The following is a 27,441-nucleotide window of genomic DNA, read 5'->3' as shown; positions in this document are numbered from 1 at the left end:
CAGGCAGTCCCAGTCCCTGTTAACAGGATAATCGACTGTCTGATGGGGACTGGGGAGGCAGGGAGCTCCCAGCAGCCCTGGGAACAACCCAGGCGGGTCCTGCTTTGCACACAGGAAGTAAATGGTGAACTGACAGACACCGTTTACCGATTTAGATATGGTTACCATCGAATAGGGCAATTTTTTGCACATAGCTGAGATTATTTTAACTAGAAACTCATCACACATGCACTCCAGTGTTGGCTTGGGACTGCAGGTTAGCTGGATGATAAGAATTCACCAAAAACCAGTTTGGGGAGTCTGATCCAAACCAGCTGAAAATGCTGTTACGAGGACACTTGCAATGGAGACTACTATCACCACCTGGACAGAAACTGGCCATACTGGCACAATAGTGACAACAGTAACACAAGAGTATTACCTCATGCAGAACATCCAAATAAATCCATTTCTTTAGCTAACACTCGCATCAGGGTGCGTGTAACATGGACCAGAACAGGCTCTATGGAAACAACAGCCTAGCACCATGTAAGCTAGCCACAACGAAATCGCACTCAGATTTAAAACATTACCAGAGTACAAGGGCATTCATCCAAGTAAATGTATTTGACGTCACTGTCAGATTTTATGTTAGGTACCTCTAATTCTGACTTGCAGAATACATAGTCTTTTCCCACAATATTTAGTAAATAAGTACATTCCAGTACTCTGCCCTGTTCCTCTCAACACAAAAATGCTCCTTACACAGATAATGTTCATACACGATGGTGGTTTCTGGGCCATGCCCTTTCATTTATAATCTGTCTGTAGTCCATTGCAGCACTAGGCACAGACACCACTGCCATGGAACAAGGACCTCTCCTGTCCAGACCATCTGTAACCAAGCAACATGAAACTTCACACCAGCGTCCCGGAGCGGAGCTGCCGACCAGCTCCGTCAGCATGCTCGTCCTGAGACATTCAGTTCTGACTAACAGCGAGGTCATGTTCAACCTCTAGCTTTGGATCAGCCAGGAATCCTGGCTCAGAGATGTGCTACAAATGTCACATGACACAGCTGAAGCAGGGGTCTGGATCCCTCCGCACCCCTGTCATGACAGCCAAGTACTTGATGCAGAACTGAGTCCAACCTGGATGCTGCCTGAGGACCACCACATGGGGCTGTTCCTAATGGTTTCAAGGAAAGGTTGGTATGGATTAGGTGAGTATGGATTAGGCCAGGAGGTTCAGGTGTGACACTGCACAGGGTTTTTAGACACCTGGCTCCAAAAGTGGCAATCACAGTTCTCACACAACACTCAATTTCCAATGAGCAGACCATAATTGGGGGTGATATTGAAGCAAAAAATAACTGCGTATAGTAAGGAAAGGAGTGTGTCTGGAATCTCACCCCTCTCCTGCAAGGTACACACATGCAGCATTAAAGTCACTTCAGTCAATTCCTTGTGCAAGACTGGTGTTCACAGCTTGAGGCCCGAAGAGAGGCTAGGCATTTAAGAAGTCATCTATAGGGACTGCTTAATGTAACACAAGGTAGAAGGAAAAGACAAATTATTGGTATCAACTTTTATGCAACACCAAAGTAAGTATGTTACTCAGTGAGGGATGCACCTTCTACACCCCTTTCAATCCAAAAGAAGCTTCAAGAGTAATTCCTATCTCCAAGTAGACTATGCCAAAGGCATGTCTGTCCTTCCTGTTGAGTTGTGCCAGGGTAGGAGAGAGCCCACAGATGTCTTTGGAGGCTTATGCTGAGTTCCAGCCCTTTGCCTAGATTTCACAGGGAGAATGTGTTTGCTAAAATACTTTTATCTGGAGCAAGAAATAGGAACCAGAAACGACGACGACTTCCTTCTCCACACAACATGCAAACTGGACAGATACTCTTCTAGTATAGCTCTTAGTGAATGCTCAGTGTGCCATTTTGCTTTTAAAATAATTGTTTTTCTTGGTCAGAAAACCAATCTATTTTACAGGCCTCACTGCAGAGCTCAGATATATCACATTTCTTACAGTACTACTGATACATTGAAGAAAACACACGCCAGAGGTGTTTTCAAGTTCCACTTGACTCGATGTTCTTCCCACTCCACTGAAGAGGAGAGGCACGTGTGAGCTCTGGGCATATCCAAACCTCTGTATTATTCTGCTGTCAAGACTGGACCATTTGACTTCTTCATTTCTATTTATAAACACAGCAAGATATTACAAAAGCCAGACTATTTAACCATGAAGACTGTCAAAATACATAATGTATTGTGTCTCACTGAATTACGAACTGGCTGGATGCCTAGCCTTTTGACTGCAAAGGTCCACTCCATCATAGCTCAAGCAATGTCTTCCATCTGCTTCAAAAAAGTTTTGAAAACAGACAACTGTGAAATGACTATATGGATCATACAAATTATATTTGTTAATGCTTCTATTGGTTAACCGCACTTAGTTATGAGATCTGATGCCAACTTAGGAAGAGTAATACTTCACCGGAAAATGTAGCTGATGATGACCTTCATTCTAACGAGATACCGCTCAGCAGTGATCTCTTGTGGGATCCAGGCGGATGTGTGCTCAGAGAAATAAGGGTGTTAGCTTACTCTACTGGAACTAGTTCCCTGATAAATTGTTTTCCTTATGTATGTAGGGAGCACATGTGCATCCACAGCGCAATCAAAATTAGTATTACATTTCAAAGAACTGACTACTTAGTGCAGTAGCAGTTAAAACACAGTAACTGTTTTTATGAGGACCTTGAAATTTTATTTGATTCAGTGAAGGCATTGCTTATATCTGCTTCCAAAATATCCAAGTCAGAAAACTAATGGCATTTAAGTGGCTTAATATCAGTTAATAAACCCATAAAAAACCCTGTAATAAAACCTACAACCAGTATGGTAAGTCTAATATGAGTAGGAAAACATCCTCTTTTGAAAGGAGAACACTGAAACAAAACAATAACCCAGAAAATGCACATTGACTCCAAATTAAAATATCACAGCTTGCCTGTATATGAAATTGTATTAGCTAATCTTTTGGAGGAAAATACAAACTAAATACTGCTTTCATTTATAAAATGCTTGACATCCAATCATTAACCTCCACACATGCACTGAATAAAGTGCAAGCACATTCTGTTCCCCTAGGTAAAGATTTATTTTAGAGAGGCAGCATTTATCCAGCTATGGATATAGCCAAAACATGTATTTCATTTAAAAGCAAAATATGACATAGCATCACAATACAGTAGGATTATCATTAATACAATACTATAAACTTCAGGAATTCCATGTCTATAGTTACATCATTTGTATCAATGCCAAGATAAGGTCCGCACATCAATACACAGTCAATTTGAAAAGCAAGCGCAAAAAATCTACAGCAGAAATGAAAGCCTCAAATTTTAACCAAGCATTTACCAATCTTGTATCCTAAAAGGTAAACCATCATATCCTGATTTTCATATTGTGTCTTTAGCCTAGAAAAATTAATCAATCTGTGTATCACAGTATTATTACAGCATTATAATTGTCTCTCTTCAGACATTTTTCCACCCTTATTTTGTTTTTTTCCCATTCTACTTCCCAGGTTTTCAGACTGAAGATGGAGAGAGTATTAGAGAGACTCTGCCTCTCTGAACAACTACTCAGGAAATCAGAGCAGTAACCTAAAAGGATCTCACATACTTCATTCCAGGTTTGCCTCCACTTTATAGCATTTAGACAATTTGCATTTATTTTGTCAGTAGATGCGAAGACAGCCAGCTTCAGATGGGGACCTTCTCTTTGGTACTATCAGACTTTTACCACCTTTTAGAGAAACTTGAAACTGATAAGGGATCAAAGAGATGATCCACTTGTTTCTTGTCCATCTCTTATTTATAGGATTCCAAATGTCACACAAAAAAGGGGGTTTACATGGAACTGTCACAAAACAGCCTATTTAATAGTATTACTGTACACAACTTGGCAGTATACATAGATTGCATTCTGTAATATTTCTATCAAGCTATAGATTTTTTTTTAAACCCAACAGAAAATTGTAAAGCAGAGATCAATTGATTGCTGGCTATATTTAATAAAATCTAGCTCAGTCCTCAAAAACAGGTGTGCTTCCCTGTTCTTTATTTCTTTACTCTTCTTAATGGTAATATTTTTTAAAGCACAAATAAGAGATTTTCCTTATTTATTCAGATCAAAGAGAGGAGTAAGGTTCACAACCGAGACCTCCCTATCAGTGGCCATTTCATAAGAAGGCAGAATAGTACATTTGTTAGCTTCACGGTTGCATAATACCACAGGAAGAGCAACCAAGAGCAAAGCAGGCAAATCCACAGCAATTTACTGCTTTGTAACTCAAACTAGCACTGAAAAAGACACAGGAAATGCTACTGTAGCTGGACAAAACAAAAACAAAAGTAATTTCTTTGTGGCAAGATATACTTAGTAAGCAGACTGCCACATTCTGCTGGACTTCTCATTTTTGGATGAAGCCCCTGCTGAAGAAAACTGCAGAGAAATAAGGCCTAAGGCATTGCTGCCACATGAGCATCGCAGAAACGGCACACTGAATGCAACCGCCTAGTCAACCACAGGCAGAAAAAAAGACTCTGTAGTATTCTGGAATGTACCGCAGACTTGTAAGGGCCAAAACTGAGTAACAGAATGGCAAACATTTCCTCTAATGCAATAAAAGCATGGGGTTTTTGTTATACTCCTTATTTTTTATCATACTAGAAAATGGTGAATACAACAGTGAATTTGTTTTATTTCTGACAGATAACTATCATGACTGGTGACATGACAGGCTGGAATATGCTAAAATTTCTGCAAGCAGACTTTTGAACTGTTTTAACCAAATAAATGAACTTACTTTAAATGTGTTGCACATGTAAAGAAAAGCTTAAAACAACACACTATGTATTTAAATCTGACATATTAAACAAATGAAATGATTTCTGCACTAAGTAAAACCAGATTTATTACTTCTTTTCACCATGCCCTACAAGACTTGAGAGGTAGTAGATATCCTCCCACAGCTCATTGTTATTCGCAGGTGAGGAGGAGGAAAACCAGCTTTCCTACTTTTTAACTCCCAGTTGGTTTCTCAGTGAATTGATTTCTCTTCATTCTGCGTGAATGAAACAGTTATTGAACTAAACTAATGACTATGAGGAAGAAATACTTTCTCTGCATCTGCAGAGAAGACTAGTGTTGTCAGAAAAAAAAATTAATACTGACGCAAACCCTAGCTCTGCTGCTTAATCGTTACCTTCAGTAGCTCTGTGCTGTGGCTCCTCTCAAAAACTTCAAAAACACATGCTCTGGCTAGATGTAACAACAATAACTACTGATAAACCTGGATGTGTAGTCCATGCTGACAAAGAATCCAAAAATATGCTGTATTGGTATACATGAGGGATTATGAGTGTGTTACACTATTACAGCAAACAGGATTATCACCAGTGAGATCCTTAGCAGACAATGTGATTAAGCAGTTCTACAACACAACAGAGAGAGATGGATGTAGAACTGTAAATGAGTATTAACATGCCAAAGAGTGGAGGTTTTCAATCTATTAGTCAGGACTCAGGCGGACAAACTCCTGGGAAACCCAGACCAGGGCTGAGCATGATCTGAGCAAGGGGTTGGACTGGATGACCTCCTGGCTTACCCTCCAATCTGAGTGATCCAAGGATTACATCAAATCTGGGGCTTCAGGTAAGGGAAAGTGTTTAGTCTTGTCGAGGACTGTGAAATCTCTTCCTTGTTTGCAAAACACAGATATCTCTAGAATGACTCCAGCTGATCACAGTATCTTAAACACTTATGAAGTGTTTTCACAATTTACTGAAAGAGTTTTCCTATAGTTGTTACAGGTTTAAGCTTCACATGAGTATACTGGTGCACAGACACTGCAGCAATAGTACTTGGTCTTGTACAAACATCTCCCTGCTGGTAAGACTTGAAATGTGTTACTCAATTTGAGGGGGGGAAGAGTCAGGGGACAGAGACCAACTGAAGATTTGAGCTTAAATTTGTATAATAGACTATCAATAATATGTACTCGGTAGGATCTGGTTGCTATTTTATATGTTCAACAACTAAAAAAAACCTCTATCCAAATTGTGGCATCCATCTAAAACTGGAGATCATTCTGTGATTGCAATGTCTGCAAAGACTAGCTAGGTTCAATTCACCCATTAGAATAAAGACAAGCTATTTGTGCACGTTTAGGCATGTATCTGTTAGTGACACTCAGAAAGAGCAAAGACAAGTAGCTGGTTATTTCACTGCCATTTGCTGTCTAAACAGGTCAGGAAGTTCTTACATACACACATACCAGTATTGCCTTTTAAAGCTGCTGTTTGATTTTTCAAATCAAACATTCCTGACCACTGCTCCTTAAAACTAGAGAAAGAACCCTGAATCTTAATGCCTGTTTATGGTACCATAATCACATCTACTGTGGTCTGCAGGGATACATTCAGCCAGAAGAGAGAACAAGAACAAGGAGACTGTGGTAGGAGGCACTGTTGCTACCTCTCCCCCTACAATAAATCCTACCCTACGTATCCTACACATATTCCACAAACAAGATTCAGCCATTCTTGTATGTCCTGTTGTTTTTCCTCCTTTGTTCAGCCCTGTAGTACATTCTGGGTGGGATCTCACAAGGATGCAATGGTCTTTGAGCTTTCTACTCCAGCGATGCTGGTGGCTGCCTAACTTAAACTGCAGCAAAGTTTTTGAAAAATCTCACCTTTGCTAATTAAATATGGCATGAAATGAATATGCAAAGCCTTTAAGAAGGACTTTCAGATAAGTCACACTGAAGGTCCATAACCGAGTCTTATATGCACCGTCAGGTGAAATTAGGCAGCTGTTGTGTTGCGTTTTTTTTTTGTTTTCCTTGACGTTCAGAATGTTTGATAAAATATGTGGATGCTAGCTTCATATTAATATGAGAAATATGCTCTAGTGCAGTTAAACAATATTTGAAGAAACTGTGAAGAAAAATTACAGCTAGTAAGGATTACAGCAAAATCTGTACAACCTTTTAGTATTTACAGCTAGGACTTCAAACGAAACTGAAAAGGAAACTTAACAGAATTCATAGCACAAGGTACAAATCTCTGGAAAATCACCTTTTATTATACCTCATGACATCATCCAGTGAGGCAACAATAGCTAATTTTATTGTCATGTTTTATAGATAAACTGAAGCCAACAGAGTTTACTAACTCTACTGTGATAACATGTTAAAGCTCAGGACATTCTGGAACAAGACGACAGTCAAAACTCCTGACTGAATGAGACTCACTAAATAATCCTTTTGCCCTTGATAGAAAACAGTTGGCAGAAATTCTTCAAGATTTGAATACCTCCCTCCCTTATAGACATCTTTGAAAGGTCATACTTAAATATAGACGTACACACACACTTCTAAATAAACACCATTTGCATCTTCCTCTTGCTGATGAAGCTATGCCCATATGATAAGTCTATCATGGAAAAAAATAATTTCCAGTTACGGATTCCTAGCAACCAGCAGAAAAGTTGCACTATAAATTTAAGAGAGTGCTCTCCATGCTTCAGTTTGTCTATTTGCCAAATTAAACATTTATTTCTAATTGGCATCTGCTTCATGAAAGAAAGTCTTCATCAGCCTTGGTCTAATTTTCTGTGCTTTGAACTTTCAATCTCATCTACACTTACTTACATACAAAGTGAAGATAAGATGCCAGCAATATTCAATTACAATGATGTGCATTCATATTACTAAGATGTAAATGGAAACATGAGGTGCAAGCTAGAGGCCTTAAAACTGGACAAAAAACGCACAGAAGTTCAAGCACTAAGGAAGCTAAATCCTTATTTGAAAGAGAGTAGAACAACAATAAAACTAGTATGATTTTCAAAAACTGTCAGAACCAAATCTGGACTATGATTAATCAAGAATAAAAACACCTAAAATTCTTTTGCTGCCATGATTGTTTGCTACTAATTAAGCAGATAATTTTTTCACACTCCATTTGCAGCAACATCTTCTGTTTGAAGTGTTGTAAAGATGTTGTGTTTGTCCAACACAGAAACAAACACTTGTAAATTTCCCTTTTTGATGGTTTTACACTTTGATCAATTCGGTTCCTTTTATGATTTCAGGAAAACTGGCTTTTAGAGATTTATTCGATTTCCTGAGAACTGGCCATATGAAACATTTGATGACCGCTAGCTTTGGCTCTTTACATTGTTGTCCCATGTCACAGTTGAAGCAAGATAAAAATAAAGCTGTGGAAAAGTCAGATTAAGCAGGAATATCAATATTGCTTCCTGCTGTTGCTGTACTTTATAAAATACTTGGATGTACTTGGTGAATGGAACAGGACTGAAGCATAGTTTGTTCACAGACCCACCAGAAAATGAAGAGGGAAGGAAGGATGTTTATAATGGAAGTAGGTCTGACAGCTGTAAGCTTAAAGCTCAAATCAGAGAAATCACTTAGGATGTAGATTTTCAAATGATAAAAATATGGGAGTCATTATCACATGATTACAGATAAAAATGGCAGCTAACTCTCAAAATTAGGTGTATCTGGAAGCTATCTACTACATTTAACTGACATTCTGCGGAAGCAGATACACAACCTTATCTGAGCGTAAAGAGCAAAGGTAGTCTTCCAGTGCTGGGTCCAGCGCAGGATGAACCAAGCAGTAGTGCAGAGTAAAACAGCTGACACCAAAACTGACTCTCTGACTCTAGAAGTTTGTTATTAGGGTTCACTCATGCCTTTTTAATATATTTCTAATAGATAGCTTTACATCTTCACACTTTCTTTTCAGACTGTTTTCTTTAATTAAGTCAAAGACCTTTTTTAGGCCACATAGCTAAAAGAGATACTAGGAAATTACTCAGAAAAGATTAATTTCATGCTCTGGGATGGGAATGTGAAAAATGTACTCATTATAGAACATGCTTGGAAAACATTCTTGTGAGAAAAAGAATAAGCTGCAAATCCTTATTCTCCCCACAGAAAAGTGCTAATTAATGAGATGACTGAAAACTGTAAACATAAAACATAAATCTAAAAACATATAAAACCTGGAAGTCTGTGAATTAACTTGACACGTTCTACTTCACTGCACCAGCAAAATACTTTTTCCTCTATACGCCGTGTCCATTCTTTTATATATTATCATAAGTACATATACATATACTCTCCCTTACGTATCTCAAAACCTTTGGGCTGGGGTTGGCATTGCTTTTTTCCCTGAAAGAAGGTGATGCACTCCACAAATACGAAAGCTGGACCTCCTCATGGGCTGCCCCAGCTTGGCCACTGCGGGCTGCGTTTGCAAGCAGGGAGAAGGCGGCACGCAGCCCGACCCCGCTCCCCCGCATGAAGGCCGGTGCCCAGGAACCAAGTGGCTGGCTGCCCTTAGGCAGGGTTTGGCTATGAGGCCTCACCCACCTGCCCACAACTGCCCCCGTCTCCCTGGGGAGGAAGAGGGTGAACTGCCCCTCGGCCAAGTCATGCCTGGGGGCATGCCTGGGGCCACCTCTCGAGCACCGCTACCAATGGCGGCAACAAAACAGGGCCCCAATGCACAAATGTCAATGGTACATAGGCTTAAGCATTTACATAACCATGGACTACAAAATAGGCTAATAAATAAGGGCACAGACAAAATTCAGGATCGGGAAGGCTGCCGGAATGATGTGTTCCTCTCTAAAGCCCAGCTTTCGAGAAGGACCCTTCAGGCAGAAAAGCCCAGCTCAGGAACACAGTGCCTTGATCCACAAGGACCCGGGACTGGGGAAATACTGACAATACTTCTTTGCAATCTCCTTCACTGCAACTCACTCATCCTTTATGAATTTTCAAACAAATAATGAATATTGGAGAAAAAAACTGTCCAGCACAGTGAAGCAATAATCCATGGACACAAAACGCATTCCTCATTTCTCTCCCCATTCAACTCTATAGCTACATGAAGACAGTAGCACAGTAAACAAGCCTCCTCCTCCTCAACACACTTCAAGTCATTCTTCCCACACACAGCTGCCACTATCATGCATATTTCAAAGCCTCCATCTGGGCCTGACAACTGTACCTTCCTTTCTTCCAGCCAACAGAAATACACGTCCCACTCAAACAGGCATGGACAATATCGCGCTGTTTATTTCAGAAAAGAAGCTGTTCCACAAGTAGGTCATGTGGGTGGAAGCCCCCATGCTAACCTACATGTTCACTGTGTAGGTTAGAGCTACCCTACATTCATTTTTCCCTCTTTCCAGCTAGAAACTCTCTCCAGGCAGCACGGGAGGATTCATGGTACTTGTCCAGGCTGCTGAATGCCTGGTTCTTCTGGATAAACACCTACTGCTCACACAGGGATTAACTTCACAGTATACACCCAGCAGGTTCAACATTTCCCAGAGATTCTTCATTTATGCCGCATGTGCTACACAGTGCAGGTACACCTCCTTCTGTCCAGAAATATGGAAATAATCCCCACGGCTGTTGCAGAGTGTGGAGGCCCTGAACTCAGCATGCACAAGGGCCAGATCTCCAGTCTGGGGTCTCCTCTTTTACTCCTGAAGGTCAACTCCTCCTGCTGCAGCTATCCCTCTTGATGCTGTGCTGCAGCAACCACCCCCTCTGCACCGATGGCAGCAGCCTACGTTCTACCGTTTAAATAGCTGTGCCTCTTCCTTTCTCCTCATCAGCAGCCTGGACTCAGCTCACCCTTCCTATGCCATCAAATGCACCTTCCTACATCCACCATGCAAACAAGCGCCCTGCTCTCCCCATCTTGCTCTGCAGCAGCTGGGTAGGCACGGGCTGAGGTCCATGTCTGTTGCAACACCGGGAAGGGCTGAGGCCAAGACAGAATATGGCTCTTATCTTGGAGAGCAAAAGAAGGTGGGGCCAAAACAGGAGGCATCATGGAGTCAAGTTACTCCTGCTCCACCAAGGGGCAGCACGTGCCTTCATTCACACCTGGTGGCAATGTCCACAAACTTCCCATCCCTTTGTGGATAACAGTAGCAGTAAGTGAATCACTGGGTGAGACGGGTCAGACTGGAGGTGATGTTTGATTACCTGGACAGTGCTGCTTGAATAGCCAGTCTCAACACCAGCCCCACCCTGCAAAAAACTCCAAAGGCTGAATAGGAGCAATCCATGGGCAGCCTCTCTCCCACAAATCACCTCCTGAACTACCTGAGATTAACGATGGTTTAACATACAGATTATGCAACTAAGATAATTCCTTAAGTATTTTAATGACTATACATCCAGCCAATTTCAGTGTCCTGAACGCTAGGCTTGCATTAGGTTTAAATCATGCCTTTCTGCAGAGAGGTGTTGTGAGGCTTACTTAGCTACTATTTCCCAAGTGCTTTGAGATCTTGTAATAAAAGGTGCAATGGCACTACAAAACAATTTTACTCTAAGAAAGATACTTGCTACCAGGATTTATTAATTTTGTCCTAAACAGAAATCAGAAGATCTCCATCTACAAGTACATTGCTTCTTTCTTGGAAGATGGAAGAAAGAAATGGTACAAAAATAAGCATCCATAAAGAGAATGCACAAGATTGCCTATTTGGAATAGGGACTCTTACACTGTTCATACTACTTACATCTGCTTTATTTTGGGAAGACACCAAGGAAGAAAACTGCAAAGGGAACTCCAGTGGAAAGATACTTTCCACCCAGAGTACTCATTTTAGGTCACATAGAAAGAGATGTGGCCTAGATCTTCTGCCACTTTGCAGCCACTATCTGCCTTCCCACTCTAACAGCATTTCCAAAAACTGAGATATGGCCTTAATTTTCCTTAAGCTGATCATATAGGTTTTAAAATTTTTCTCTGATATTTGTCATAGTGCTTTGGAGGTCACCCAGGCATTTTATGCAGACTGCTGGTACACTTAATCATTTCAGTGGCTTCCTGCAGTAAATCAGGAGACATTATATTAATAAAAGATGGGGCTGTTCCAGGTCTGATTCATAATGCTGAATCCCCATCTACCTGGCTTAAAAAGAGTCCTTTAAAAAGGTCAGTTTACTCTATGGAATTCTGAATATCAAGGATACATCTTCTCTCACACAAGATACATACACTTGAGGTCAGCACCCTGAGAGGTACAGAAGACACTGGAGCGATTCAGAACAAGGGCTCACGGCTGTTTCCACCACAACCCAGCCAAAGAGACCTTGTCTGAAAATACACCACCGAGATACAGGCACGCCACGCAAATAAGCATCTCATAAAACAGTTTTACCCCCACCACTGCGCTTCTTTTGTTTGGCAAACACTGTTTAGTCTGTGTGACATCACAAACAGTGTGACTGTTTAGTCACACTCATTGAGCACAAGACCCAAGACAGGCAAAATACCAGGTCTAAAAGGAAAAGACTGGCCAAAAGTGGACTTTGCTTGTACCATATTATTATTACTTGGTTACTTCTTCAAAATACTTATTAAGCCCTGCAATCAGGATGTACCTAATTAAAAAAGAAAAAAGAAAAAAAAGAGATTAAACAGTTGTTTTCTGGATTTTACTTGTTATCACATCCCCTCCTGACTTTTATATTTCAAATTCAAGTTTGCTTTCACTGTGTCACACAGCACAGATACAATGCTTATGAAATAAGGGTAACATTTATGAGTAAGACGCATCTTTCAGTATTATGTTGTCCTTGTGACATTGGAAAATAAAACAAGTTTTCAATTAATACAGCTGGCAAAATATTTCTGAATAACTATTTCTCACTGGAACAGCTAATTCCTTTGTAATGTAATTTTGTCCAAGTATCTTAATGAAGACAATCAAATGTTTTGTTTTCATTGGTCAGTCCAACTGCACTGAAACCATGAATTTGAAATATATTTTCTAAATTTTTTTTCCCCACAAGAAATTGCAAGATTGACTTTTTCTTCTCATCTGGAATAAATTCATAATTTCTAAATTTACAATCATGCCATAAGAGACATTAAAAAAAAACCAAAAAAAACCCCTTCAATACTTTAGGGTCTTATCTTAGAAGGTGCTGAAAACTCATATTTCTGACTCACACATAGCATGATGTGGATGCTAAGTATCACCCAGAACTGGACGTCTGACCTCAACTCCTGTGCAAACTAAGCAGAACGAATGTGGGTAATACAGAGAGAATACCTTCCCGTTAGCTGCCAGAAGTAATGCCACAATACCTCTGTAGCTCAAGACCCTTGCAAGATCCACAGACCTTTTGTAACAGTTTGTCACAAGGCAGTTGTGAGCATTGGTTCCAATGACAACTACAGGCTGGACGGGGAATGGATTGAGAGCAGCCCTGAGGAGAAGGACTTGAGGGCATTGATTGATGAAAAGCTCAACATGAGCTGGCAGTGTGCGCTTGCAGCCCAGAAAGCCAACCGTGTCCTGGGCTGCATCAGAAGTGTGACCAGCAGGTCGAGGGAGGTGATCCTGCCCCTCTACTCCGCTCTTGTGAGACCCCACCTGGAGTGCTGCGTCCAGCTCTGGGGGCCCCAGTAAAGGAGAGACATCCAGCTGTTGGAGCGAGTCCGGAGGAGGGCCATGAAGTTGATCAAAAGGGTAATGGGTTTAAGCTGAAGGAGGGTCGATTTAGATTAGATGTAAGAAAGAAATTCTTTACTGTTAGAGTGGTGAGGCACTGGAACAGGTTGCCCAGAGAGGCTGTGGAGGCCCCATTCCTGGAAGTGTTTAAGACCAGGTTGGATGAGGCTTTGGGCAACCTGGTCTAGTGGAGGGTGTCCCTGTCTGTGGCAGGGGGCTTGGAATTAGATGATCTTTGAGGTCCCTTCCAACCCAAACCATTCTATGATTCTACGATTCTATGACGTGCCACACAGATCGAACCCCAGGGTAGGGCTGGAGTCCCTGCAGAAAATCGAGACCAAAGTGTTCCCATTTGAGCACTGCACTCAGCCCAGTGCTAGTCCCAGGAAGGTTAACCAGGCAGGCTATAGACCCTAGGTGGGTCCTATGTTGAGCACTCCTTGTTCCAGCCATCACTTCACTGTTTGGCTGACTTACCTTAAAAGACATTCTTGAATCTAAACCACCTAGTCCAGTCAGAATTTTGTATTGACTTACATTTTAGTGTCCTGATTTTACACTTCTGTTTTTTCTATGTGCCCACTAGGCATGTGTTCAGCCCTCCCACTGGTTGGATGTGGAGGCACGGAGCCATGGGAGGCTCATCTCTACCAGGCAACCCCTAACAAGAATGAATATACTTCCACGTAAGTTTGAGTAGAAAGTTATCACTGTGAAATACAGATTTCTCTCTTCCCCTACCTCTGAATTGCAACAGGTGTGTCTGCATGCACTCCCAATCCACCCACACAAACATGAAAAAAGTACTTATATATGTTCACACACACAAAAACCAGAAAGCTTCTTCTATTAACTACAGTAACAGCCAACAAGTTAAGCAATGATTAAAAATATTTTTGTTCATCTCACTGAATGCAGTAGATTTAAAACGTTACAATGATTATTACAGGTTTTCTTATTAGGAAATATAAAATACAATTTAAATCATTTCAGCATCTCAGTTAATATATATAAATTACAAAAAAAAAAAATTAAAGATAAAAAGTGTCTGAATAAATACTGATTGCTGATTCCATACATTATTTTGAATTTTTTAACTTAAACATCCATTTCTATCAAGGATCTGCTTCTGAACAGGAAAATATATCATAAAAAATCAAATGGCAGACTACCAAAAAGTGACAAGCTTTTAACACCATAATAAACATTAGGATCATGATCCATTATGCTTAACACTTATGGGAGTTTTTTCCTGTAACCAGGATGCTTAAAAACCTGTCCAAAAACAGAAAGCAAAGCCGAAGAGTCTTACGTAACAACATCATTTCAAAAGTGGTTTCTTTAAGGCTCTCAGCACAACAAAATCAAGCTTTTCTGGTGGAAGATGACTGATTCTTCATCATTTTGGGTCAACAGAGGGTGCTTTAAAAAGAAAGAGAATGACACTGGGTAGGTCTGGTATTTGGGAAGGATGGGGTGAGGATGCAGAAGACAACATAGGACAGTGAATGCACTGGGAGAAAAGACAGGATGTGTCAATGGTGGGAAAATAGTATACAGAGTACTGTGGAGATAAGAAAATCAGCACCAGACAGGAAAACACAGGCTTCTGGAAGAGGACTGGCTGTGCAGTTGGAACTGGGATATAGAGCTGAAAGATCAAGGAGACTGTGCTGCGTAAGAAGAGATTAGGAGGAATCGAGAAAGAGATGTTGCACAGGCAGGTTCCTATAAAAAAGGGCAGAAAATACAGTGAAAGCTAACAGCAACCTGTAACTGAGGAGCCTGGCTGGGCAGTAAGGGGCATGAATGGATCAGGGCAAAGTGGGAGCACTTTCATTCACAAACTCAGCAGTGGATGAACAGAATCATCCCTTGCATACCCTCAAAGACATTCATGTTTTGCTTGTATGTTGTAGGTTGAATTTCAAAATCAAGAAGTTCAGATCTCACTGGTTCAAATCCCCAAAGTAAAAATAGGTCCCTTCCACCCTTTTCTAAAATACATTCCCATAAAATACATCTCATAATTTTAACTCAGCCTTCTAGTTAATGAGGAGCAAACAAGCTTTGAATTAATTTGGCAATATCATTTTAGTAGCGTCTGCCCCAAACCATGAAAAAAAGAAAATAAAACTTAGCCTGAAATGCCATATGACTTAATAACATAGAATATAATCTCTGGAAATTCAGAGGTGTTTAGCTTCTGAAATTATACTGGCATTGAGTCAAGGAGATTTGAATACTAATCTTCTATAATCATATGTTAGAATTAGAAACATCATTAGCTTCTTAATAAATACAGAAATATCCCTTTGTAGCCATGGTAGGTCATGAGATAGCTGACCCGAAAGCTGTCTGCTTTCTCTTTTTAGCTAGAGTTCTTTGACACCAAAACTTAACAGTGTCTGGTACCTCAAACCACTCTAATCGTCTATCCGTGGTTCATTAATTGTTCACCTAAGTTGACTTCAGTAGTAGCGGGCCAATTTACTCATAGATGTGCACTGCATATGGAGACTACAGAACAGAGTACCTTTCATGAACAGTTTGATATTTTCAAATTATGTTCAGCATTAATAGCTATTATGTCAAACATATGCAAAGATACATGTCCACCTCCAAACACCCCAAATCCCTTTCAACCTCCCGAATGTCCAGTTTAAAAGTAGACTGCTGTGCAGCAGGTCCACACAGCAGAGGTTTCCTTCCTGACTCATGCATTCTTAGGCCTCACTTCCTGGGACCTACAGGAATGCAGACAATTGTGTCTAATCCACAGGCAAATTTGCAGTTCTTGGAACACAGCAATAACAAGTAAACTCAGGTCAAGAAAGTTTTCACAGGACGGAGTTTCAATTTGTTTGTAAGGTTAAGTGAACAGCAAATGGGGACCTCTGCATCTGTCAGTGCACGTGGCTTCTAACTAAGGACAAAGGTTTTGCAAGGACCCTCTGCTGAGCAGAAGCATGCAAAGCCAAACAAGTTATGCGCAGGGAAGTGGTGCCATGTCACCAGTGTGTGAGGAGGTTGTGTGTGGGGAGATCGTATGGGAGGAAGAAATGGGGGAGAGGACAAGGAAAGGGAGGAAGTTTGAGGGATCTAACACATGCTGTTTTAGCAGAGAAATACCAGCCACTTTGTATCTCCACCCTTCCTTTCCCTCACTTCGTCCTCATGCTCAGCAATCAAATATCTAAATATCAGTTTGCCACAACACAAGGCCCATCAGCATGGTGCACTCACCTACTGACCCCAGGTACAAAGTGCTGTCATATATTGCACCTTCCCTTTCTCTCCCACCTTCTCTCCTTGCAGCCTTTACAGAGCTGAGCCTGCACAAGCATTGGCCTTAAACAACTTGCATCTTCTCTAGGATCAAGGGTCCTATTGCCTTGCCTCAGGATCACACAGAGATGCTAGCCTGACCATCAGCTGTATGAAATGCTTATACGACTTCAGCCACAAGCTTGTTAAGCATCTCACAGAGAAAACATCCCTTTTGCATTCATGCATTTTATCAATTTATATAGCGGCATTTAAAGTCAGCAGTTTCTTTTTCTTTTTCTTTCTTTTGCATCTGATCAAGTACATTTAGGAACAAAGATATACCACCTATGTTTGCATGTGGAACTCCCATTCCTAATGAATTCTAGTAATACTAACAATAATAATAAATAACAATCTGTTACTTATGTGCTGCCAGGACCGGAAGGCTTCGAGACACCTGATAAATATATGCAAACAGAGGAGGGGAAGTAAATTTACCCTCGGGTACACAAAGAGCTAGGTTTAAAAAATATACAAATACAGGCAGCACTTCTCAAAAACAAAACTGAGCCAATAAATTCCTAACAGAGTAAAACTGAAATTCTCTGCTAAGTCCCTGCACAACCAACTCAAACAGTCTGAAGTGTCTAGCAGCATTTGTAGAGGTAAACTTCAGTCCTCAACTTCTTTCACTTAAACTAATTAATTGCAAAAACCCATCCCCTCTTGTGCTGTGCTTTACAAGTCTGGAAGGCATTAGCAAGGGATCTGACATTCTGCTCTTCTGCACATTCTACTCTAGTTTATCTTTACCAAGACACCTAATATTCAGCTAGTAAAAATCCAGCAGTACTTGTTTTGTTTTAAGCTATACTGTAGAGAGTTCTCAAGCACTTTGAAACAATGAACCTGACAGACAACTGCTGCAAAAATACCTGAGCTAGTCAGTTGTACATAGATCCCAGTGGAAATTATTATATAATTGCACCCTTTGGCAAGTATTTGTTTGGAAATTCCACTGTAAACGGGATGCTTGCAAAGGCAGCAGCAAGACAAGATGTTCAGGGAATGCAACTTGAGGCATTCAAATGTTGCTTTCAAACTCTTGAGGGAAAATGGCATAGACTTGCCTAAGTTGCCAGAAGGAGCCTTCATACAACTGAAAATCAGGTTCTGATTTTCTCCCAGCATTTCACATGAGCTTAACCTGTTCGCAGCCAAGAGAATCTCTACATTTTGCAGTATACTGCAAAAAAACCCAACCAACAAGCAATGCCAACTATATGCCAAAAGAGTGTAAAATATCCTGAGGTGACTGGCAAAATGCTGATGAAAATCCTCTAAATGCTTAATCACAGTTCTAATTGGTAGAGGGACTTGTTTTTAAGTCTTACCAAAACATGTTTATAAATTTTAATTTACTTTAGTTTCTTCCTCTCTGAAAAGAATGGAAGTTTTACTTCAGCTTCCAAATGATTTTGTTTTTCTTTACACTTAACTTTTCCATCCACTAAAGCTAAACTCAGCTTTTTCAGTGATAGCAAATTTAACTATGCTGAGCTGAAAAAACCCTGCATCATATATAGTAAGAGTAATAGAACAAAGGCCATAAGGCTTTGAAAACTACTGATAAATTCAGAGCTTTGGAAAATATGCTATAGGAAAAACACAGTTATTCAAATAAATGCAGGTAAATAATGCAAAATTTGAAAGAGCTTTCATTAGAAGGAAGAAAGCTTTTCATATTTACCCATTCAAAGAGCGAACAAGGAGCTCATGCTTCACTTTGGTCTACAAAATAAGCCAAGGCAATGTCAATTTTGTTTCTACCTCATACACTACAGATATAGATATATAGATACATAGATATATATATCTGGACATGCAAGGTGAGACAATCAGGCCTCAGATGCAGATACTTAAAAGAAAAAATGCACATTGAGAGAAATTCCATGTATGCATTGCGAGCAATAGCATCACTTTTGTTTGTGAACTTACTGCACACCTATATTTGTTGAATATTCATTCTTGAATTCTGCAGAAAGCATACAAACCTGTCACTGGTGCTGATCTTTTTAACATTTACTGACTGAAGTTGTATTAGCACTTAAAACTACAAATGACAAGGAATTCTCTACCCATGTTGAGCCCCTCCCAACATCAGAATCTATAGTAAAGTAGCACAATTAGAAAAATGTTTTCTAAAAACTGCGTGAGGATAGGCAGACACTGACACTCCAATTATTAAATATGGAAAGTTGCAGCACAGAAAAAACTGTGGAATCTGAGGTATTTTTCTTTTATTGTTTTGTTCAGGTAAATGCACACTTGGCATAATCCCTTGTAATTAATCTAAATTATATCGTGTTTAATACACTGCAGAATTGCCCACTTTTTCAACTTTATCACATTTTATTGTGGTTTTACTCTGTTCAGATCTCCAAACTTACTTCTGTGAAATGTCAAGGGGGGTTAATCTCATTGGGGGGGGGGGGTCCTATTTATAGGCTTAAACTTCATATTTTGTTGTACAGTGGCATACTGGCACATTTAAATTTTTCATAATGCTGATAAAAAAACATTTTTATTGTGTGAGTGTTTCCTCATTTTCAGATAGAGTGATCAAGTTTGGGGTTTTTTTTTCAGCCCAAGGACAAAACAAGGAACTACCAACACGGACTTCTACAAGTCTTTGTACGTCCTCAGGCTGATGTAACTGCAAAGATTCAAGTGTAATTTGATTTTTATTAAAAATATTTTTAATTTAAAACACTAAGTTTGAAATTTTCTGTATTAGTTAGGAATATTATTTGATAGGTTACATAGATCTTTACTACAATTTAACAAGGTCAATCTCTCAAAATGTATTACTTGTATAAGCTTATATGGCCTCATTGAGATAACACAAATATACTTACAATGTAAAAAATACATAGATTAAGTATTTTCTTATATATTTATATTCACAACAAATTAGGACAGCTCAGAACCCCAACTTTGACTTCAGCATAGAACACTAGATGTGTTGTCCTTGTTTAAACTAATTGTTTAAAATATTTAACAATTTTGCCATATGGAGGCATATAAGATTATCTGAGTTATCCTTAACACCATAATAAAAATGTAAAGAAAATCATTCAACTGTAATGCAACATAAATGCAACATAAAAATTTTTTCAAAGAAGGGGAACAAAAAGACTTAAACCAACTTCTTGGAAGCTGTCACTATTTAAAACCGTTCTGGCAAAATTCTACAGACTTTTCACTGGTTTAAAACGTAGCACTGTTACCTATCACTTACATACTCGAAGTCATAAAATAATATTACTGACATTAGTTAAATCTATCATCATAGTAAGTGATCCCAATTTGTCCTCTCTTTCACTCTCCTCCTTTCCCCTGCCAACCCTACTGCCAACACAAATATTTCAAGACAGCTACAACTTTCCTAAGAATTCCCAAATTAAATGTTCAACATATTTAAGTGCAACTGTAAAATAAAGACATGCTAATGCAATGTGAAAATGGAACTCTTCAATGCAGTGCTCAAATTCCTCTCAATTTGTAATAATGCTAACAAAAGCAAATGGAAAACATGGGTCTATGAATAAGAAACGGTGATATTGTTACATTTTTATTACTGCATCGACTGCATTATACATAACTGTTTCTCCAACATGTTTACAGCCTGAGAGGGAAAAAGAAAGTTCTAAAACACACATTTATTAAAAAGGCTTCCTTACATATATTTTTGCCTTTTCTGTCAAATACATTAAGCACCATTAAGAAACCTCACCTTGTTACTCATCAAAAAGCAATCCCTTTCTTTCTCTGGAAACTGATAAACACTTCGTTGACTGTATTCTCTGTTATATTAAGAGCACTGAGATATTTAAACATGGTGATGAATTACCTCTGGGAATAATACATAGTAATATTTTACACTTCTGTAATCTTTTCACCCAAAAGCCATATAACACTTGAATATGAGGGTAACTTTACAGATGATGAAAGAGGAAAGCAGAAGGTGAAATTCATTTTACTAAAGGAAATCATGGAAAAGAGTCATATTCCATAGAGTGTGGAACATGTTTTCACTTTTGTCCTCTGTGTTGTGCTAAGTGTAACCCATACAGTTAGCAATGAAACTCGCTCAACTTCAGATATCATGCCAATGGCACAGTTTATTATTCCTTAATTCTGAATCTTCTGGCCTCTGACATTTTCTGGTCATCTTATTTCCTATCATCAGCATGACTAAATCCAAATGGGGCACAAATCGCCTATGATTTTTAGCTGTGCTTTGTTAAGCTGCTATTTTTTGTTGTTGTCTAGTAAATGTATCTCATATAATTTAATAACTAATTAAATACACTAAATAAGTAAATGACAATCTACCAACTCTAGTTTCTAGTGCTATTGTTAACAAGCCCTTATGAAATTTTCCAAATACAAGAAATGAACTAAGTTCTGATGACTTATTTAAACTTAATCAAACTAAACCTAAAGGCATTTTCTGCATGTACTATCAAAAAATGTGCTGGGAACAGAGCTTATACTTGTATTTTGTAGAAAATCTGCCAGACAACGTATAAAAGTTCATGCACAGACATCCAGCTATTTCTTCCAAAGGAATAATAAAAATATAAAGCCCATCACATTTATATATGAGCAAAATCAATTCCTCTCTAGCTTTGGCTGCCCTGAATCAAGTCGTATGAATTCCCACATTAACATTTTGTTATTCAAAATAGGACCATTAATCATAAAACTTTACACTTGACACTGCTTCCAAAAACCTAGCCTTGCTTTTTGTCTCTATAACTAGCCTGCTCAGCCTATCAGAGACCTTAAGATCAAAGAAAAATCCAAACGGTATTTTGTTAATGCATGTGTATATACGTGCAATAGTATCCTGGTTTACTCTAGCTTGTTTGAGGAATAAGGTTTTCACAGAAATTGCAAAATGAAAATTAGAAGCTATTTAGATCAGTGTAGCCCTTACAAAGGAGATACGTACTTACTTTAACTCCAAGCTACTTTTCTGCTAACTACCACACATACTCAAACACAAAAAGTAGAACTGGTCTTCCTTTGGCACTCACAGGCTCCACTGCATTCCGGAATACAAATTCTCTTTATTTTTGCCTCCTCTCACGGCAACAACAGTAAGCAACAACAACAGTAAGAGAGCCAAGAGAAACTGAAGAACAAAACTTAACCACTGCAACAGCAAGGATTCTGCCATTTTAGACAAGTGGGTGCCACGGATCCCTCAACAAACATGTATCTATAAAGGCAGGTGTGTGATTGCAGTGTATGCAGGATGACCCAGTTATCTTTAAATCAAGTACTATTACTTTTAATTCAGCTACTTTAAGTAAAGCACAAAATGGTGAATCTAACAAAGGCAGCTATACAAGAAATTTTAGGTACATCTCTTGAAATATCCTGTCTGAATCTGGGTTTTTTGCTGTTTTCACAGGAACTAACTTTGGGGCTTGGTTTGTGTTGTAAAGTTAAATTAAGGTAACATTTTGTAGATTTGAATAGTCTGAATGTTCAGTTCGATAATCTGATTTGTTGGGCCCGCCGACTGATCTTGGCAAGAAAACTTTACCTCTTCATACCTGTTTCCCACTCTCTAAATGACAAAAAGGACACTGGTCTCTTTTCTGAAGTGTTCTGGAATCCACAGGTACTAGGCAGGTACCTTTACCATCTTTTGAATAAGCGGGATAAGTATCTATCACCCCCACATACCAGGGAGAAAGTCTTAAGTGGAGAAATGATTGCTAGTAGCAACGGTGAGGAGCATCACCAGCATAATGGCAAAACATACTGCCAGTACACTGCTTCAAAAACCAGAAAAATATTCCAGACATAGCTGTTTTAGGGAATGTTGTCACTGCATTCGCAACTGCAAAAAACCTGAGTTAGTCATCAGAATGACAGCAGTTAAAAAAAGTCATCAGTTGTGCTTATTTTCTTTCTTAATTCAAGAACAGAGGAGATTAAGCATGAATATTGGCATTCAGGAAAATCTTACTTAGGTACGAACATCCAAAATATTATGGATGGACAGGAGCATTACAGCCTTTAGCTTTGTATTAAATAACTTCCTCTTAATGCTCAATTTCTGTCAACAGTGTGAGGGCTGCATGTCTACTGTTCAGATTAATGCATACATTTAGAATACTGTGTCTTGTGTTTTACAGTCCAAACCACTAGTTCTTCATAATTTGATTCGAAATTGTATTACCTGCAGATAACTGTAAATCAGTTCACACAGCACCTCTGCAAAGCCAGCTGCCTAAATCTCCAAGACATTTATTGATGCTGAGACTGGAAAGGAATGTCCTCTTACAAATGGACAGGTGAAAAAAAATCTGAATTACTTTTCAGATTCAAGTCACAAACTCACTTTTCTCAAAAACTGGTGGCAGTTTCTGGAAACAGAAAGAACATCTATGTGCTTCTGTGATGTCAAAGATGAAATCTCTGCTTGTGGAGGTACAATCTGTAGCAAGAACACACGTCTGCCAAGACTCCGGCATTGATGATATTTTGTCTAGACAGCCATTGAATGTGACTGACACAGGAACACCGCACATGGTTGAGGAAACTGGAACTTATGGAAGAGCTTTTCAAGACAGTCAACATCATAGAATATTTTGGAAATGTGCCTAATATCCTCCAAACATGCCTCTTGGTATCCTCCTCAGGAATCTAACAGGTTTTGTTTCTTCAAGTCTCCCAGTTGTCGCAGGAGACGGAAAGATAGATTTGCTTAGATAAGATGCTACCATGACCATGTGGACATAAGTAAATATTGCCAACAAGTGGAGAGGTCTATGTGCTGGCTAGTCACTGAGAAAGGCATTCATGTCATGGAATCATAGAATGATTTGGGTTGGAAGGGACCTTAAAGATCATCTAGTTCCAACCCCCCTGCCATGGTCATTGAATCGTGTGTTATTCGGAAGGATTGAAGGCTATAAGGAATTGCTAACCTTTTTGCAACTACTGGAGAAAATATTAGCTAAAGGAGAGAAACAACTAGCTGCAGTTGATAACTGCTCTAGACATTTTAGAAAGCACTACATATTTACCTTGACCTTTTGAGCCGTGACAGAAGTAGCCTGAACCATGTGCATGCTTTGATGGGAAAGTCCACATGAACTTGCCACAGTCAGCAGGCTGTAATTTTTGGGAAATGATGAATATCATGTAGTGTCAAATGTTATTTTCACTGTAAGACACCGTTAGTTCATTTAATCCTCAAGCAACTGTCAGGGCTAGGAGAACAGACAAAAAGGTGAAGGAGACTCAAAGACAAGATCGTTGGCTTTCAGCTTTAGTTGGTTCACTTCCAATTCAACTGCCACTAAAGTCAATAGCTCCCCCCAATTTACTGGGACTTGATGCTAACTTCTATCAATTAATATTACTGACAGTACTGTTCTGCAGCCTAAAAGGAAAAAAAAAAAAGTACATTCTAGTTTGCCTTCCAGAAAAACATCAGGCCTTAAGATGTCCTTTTACAATCGCAGTAAAAGCATTAGTTGTGGCTGTGGATCCTCAGAGATCCAGCAAATTTTTGGCACCCAACATAAAAATTATCCCAGCTAAACACAAAATATGGTAGGTGCTTCTTCTCTCCAAATAAAATACGGACCTCAGTGAACCTTAGCTTAACCCTGATACAGAAATTTGCACACTTGACCTACCAGGTTAATAGTGTTTGAGTTTGGCCTCCAAACTCACAAACTCAACCTATTGACAGGATAATGAAGTGCGTAGGCAATAGTAGCAATACTTGTGAATCTACAATGAGGTTCTGAGTGAGGTTTTATCATTGGGAAGCACTGAAATACTTGTATTTTGGGACTTTTCTGTAACTAAGTAGGAACTGCAAAATTTCTCGCCTATTTACACTGTGGATTAAAAAAACCCAACTATTTTGATCTAGGTACTAGGTGTAAGTTGGTTATCATATTTCTGAACCAGAAACCAAGTTTCTCCTCCCATCTCCTCTCTTCCTCCCGCCTCCTCTCCTCCTACCTGCACTAGGGGAACGCTGTTGTGGAAACAGCCAGACTAGGAAGCTCAGGGCAAAAACAGCCCCGATCTGGGCCCTTATGAAGAACAGTGAAATCAAACATCTTTTGTTTCATAGGCTCTTTTATGAATTTGCAACCAAAACTAAGTGGATCAGGCACATTGAGTTGCCCAACGTTTTTTGTGGCACTCTCACACACTTGCACCTGTCAGGGATGGGTTCCTCAGAAGAGAGCAAGATATGTTTTCTATTTTGACAGCACACGGGAGCCAAATACTGGGACCAGCAGGTTCTGGTGTTTACTGTCAGCCATTAAAAAAGGCAAAACACGGCATCAACGCTGCGGGGACAGGGCGTCAGGCGCACCTTCCCCACGGCCGCTCACACGCCGCAGCCTCTCGGCTTTGTCCGTGTCTGTCTTCCGGTCAAACCACCCGGCTTCGCTGCCGCGGTGTCCGGCTGGCTCCTCTCACGGCCGGCCCTGGAGTAACATGTCGCCGTCCCCGGTGTTAGGTCACCTCATGGCGCTGCCGTCGAGCAAGGCCGCCTCCTCCGGGGGCTCCCGCGCGGGGCCGCGACCGTTAAACGGGCAGCCTGAGGGAGGGGGCTGGGCCACGGGCGCCGGGGACACTTACCAGGTCTATGAAGGTCAGAAATTTCCAGCTGCCTCCATAGGTCTGATGCGCGGGCATGTCAATGGCCTTGTAATTGCACAGGATGGAGCAATAGGACAGGAGGATGGCGGCGCGCAGCACCTGGCAGGGCACCAGCGCCATGTTGCGCGCTGCGCCGGGGCGGCCTCGGCGGCGGGCTGCGAGCCAGCGCGGGGTGCACTTCCGTGTGTGTGGTGTGTGCGTGCGTGTGTGTGCGTGCGTGCGTGTATATGTGTGTGTGTGTGTGTGTGTATGTCTGTGTGTGCGCGCCCGTGCGGGCGGGACTCCGAGCGCCCCTGCGCCGCGTTCGGCCCCGGCCGGGGCGGAGCGGAGGGGCCGCACTGGGCGGCGGGTGGCAGCGGCGCGGGGCAGGCGGGGTTGGAGGGGTGGTTGGTGGCGGCGGTGCCGGCGCTTCTGCCAGCAGTCTGGCTGGAGGGCTCGGCGCGCTCCCAAGCCGTAGCTCCGCGGCCGGGCGGGCGGGAGGGAAGAGGCCGTGCCGTTCGCGAGGGAGCGGAGGGGCATTCCCCTTCCCCTCCTTCCCGCCATCGCCCTCTGCCTTGCGGGCCGGCCCTGCCGCGCCGCTCCGGTGGCGGTGGGTGCCTGGGGCTGGCAGGTGCCGAGCCGGGGCTGCGGCGGCGTGGCCCTGCCCGACCGACCCGCATCCCCCAGGCGCGCAGCCCCGGGAGGGTACGAGTGTGAAGCACGGGCAGTAAGTTACTGCAGAACCTCGTTGCCCGCATTTTCAAGCAAAAAAATTACAACGCATCAGCAATTACGGTTTTTAATGGGTGTACGGTTAAACGCTGTCGCGCGTATCTGCCTCCGTGGCAGCCCCCCCCCCCGCAGCGCCCGACTGCCGGCCGGTCACACCGCGGCCCGGCGGGGCGCAGAGCCCGGCCGCCGCTGCCGTTGACGCGGCGCGGGGCGGGCAGCCCCTGCGCCACCAGCTGACCGCGCCGGAGCCAATGGGCTGCGGGCTGCGGGCGCGCGGCGGCCGCCGGAGCAGGTGTCCCGGCGGCGGGGCCGTGTGGGGCCGGGCGCGGCGGCAGGGCCGTGGGGGGGACGCCCGAGAGGCGCCGCCGGCCCAAACGGGGGCTCTGGCCGCACACGGCCGTGTGCCGTGCTGCCGCTGCACGGTTACCGTCCGCTGTCCGTGCAGCTGCCCCGGCGCGGAGGGCAATTGTCCTTCCGCGTGTGTTTCTGAGGCACAGTCAAGTCCTCAGTGTTTCCGTTCATTCCACGCACACAATCGGTAGAAGTGCGCTTTCCTGTAACCACTGTAAAACGAGGACCTCATCATCCCTGGATTAAAACGTTGAGAGGAGTATCAGCATTATAAGGATACTTTCTTAGTGGTGAACCTGATGGCGGCAATACAGTGTTCCTGGTTGTAATTAACCGCTTGGTGATACTGTCCCAGGGACCAGGAGGTCATCGTGAAGGTTTGTGCCCTCAGCTCCCACGGGTGGTGGCGTCCTGCTTTCTGAGGGGGCACAAAATACAGTTGCAGCAGAAGCAGCTGGTCTCAGTGGCTTGGTGGCAAAGACTTGGATCTCCACGGTGGTCATGCTGGCTCTGAGGAGGCCCTGAGACCAAATCCTCTTCCTTCAGTCCAGGAGAAAATAAAATAAGTGGCAGAACACTAAAAAAAAAATGTCATGGGAGGAAAATCAAGTGAAAGATGATGCTTGCGTAGGTGAGCACTGGGGTGATCTGAGGGATCAGGTTTTATACCAGCCGTTGTTTTAAAGGCAATGAATGACTGTTTCTGTCAGCAGAGGGATCCTTGATGCTTAGGAGCAATTGAGAGGGTCTTGGGCTTGGACTTCCACACCCTGAAAGAGTCTTAAAGTGCTTGATTGCAGGG

General features: G+C 41.5%; 1 protein-coding gene across 7 annotated transcripts in view; it reads right to left on the bottom strand.

Annotated features, from left to right (window-relative positions):
- The window catches only part of AIG1 (androgen induced 1), a 128,175-nt gene extending 102,156 nt beyond the window's left edge, over positions 1-26,019 (bottom strand). The window contains exons 1-2 of one of the 7 annotated variants that reach the window (XM_075748281.1): positions 25,557-26,019; positions 25,042-25,402 (exon numbers count right to left, since the gene is read on the bottom strand). In XM_075748281.1, coding sequence (XP_075604396.1) covers positions 25,391-25,402; positions 25,557-25,697 — 153 coding nt within the window. In that variant the 5' untranslated portion in view covers positions 25,698-26,019 and the 3' untranslated portion in view covers positions 25,042-25,390. Of the gene's footprint in view, positions 1-25,041; positions 25,403-25,556 lie in introns of those variants that run through there. The other 6 variants (XR_012834562.1, XM_075748278.1, XM_075748279.1 and 3 more) reach the window with 6 other exon arrangements.
- Between the last annotated feature and the right edge of the window lie 1,422 nt (positions 26,020-27,441).

The sequence above is a fragment of the Balearica regulorum genome, chromosome 3 (assembly GCF_011004875.1).
Source record: "Balearica regulorum gibbericeps isolate bBalReg1 chromosome 3, bBalReg1.pri, whole genome shotgun sequence".
Lineage (NCBI taxonomy): Eukaryota > Metazoa > Chordata > Aves > Gruiformes > Gruidae > Balearica > Balearica regulorum.
Note: the sequence above shows the minus strand (reverse complement) of the source record. Positions and strands in the feature narration are given on the sequence as shown.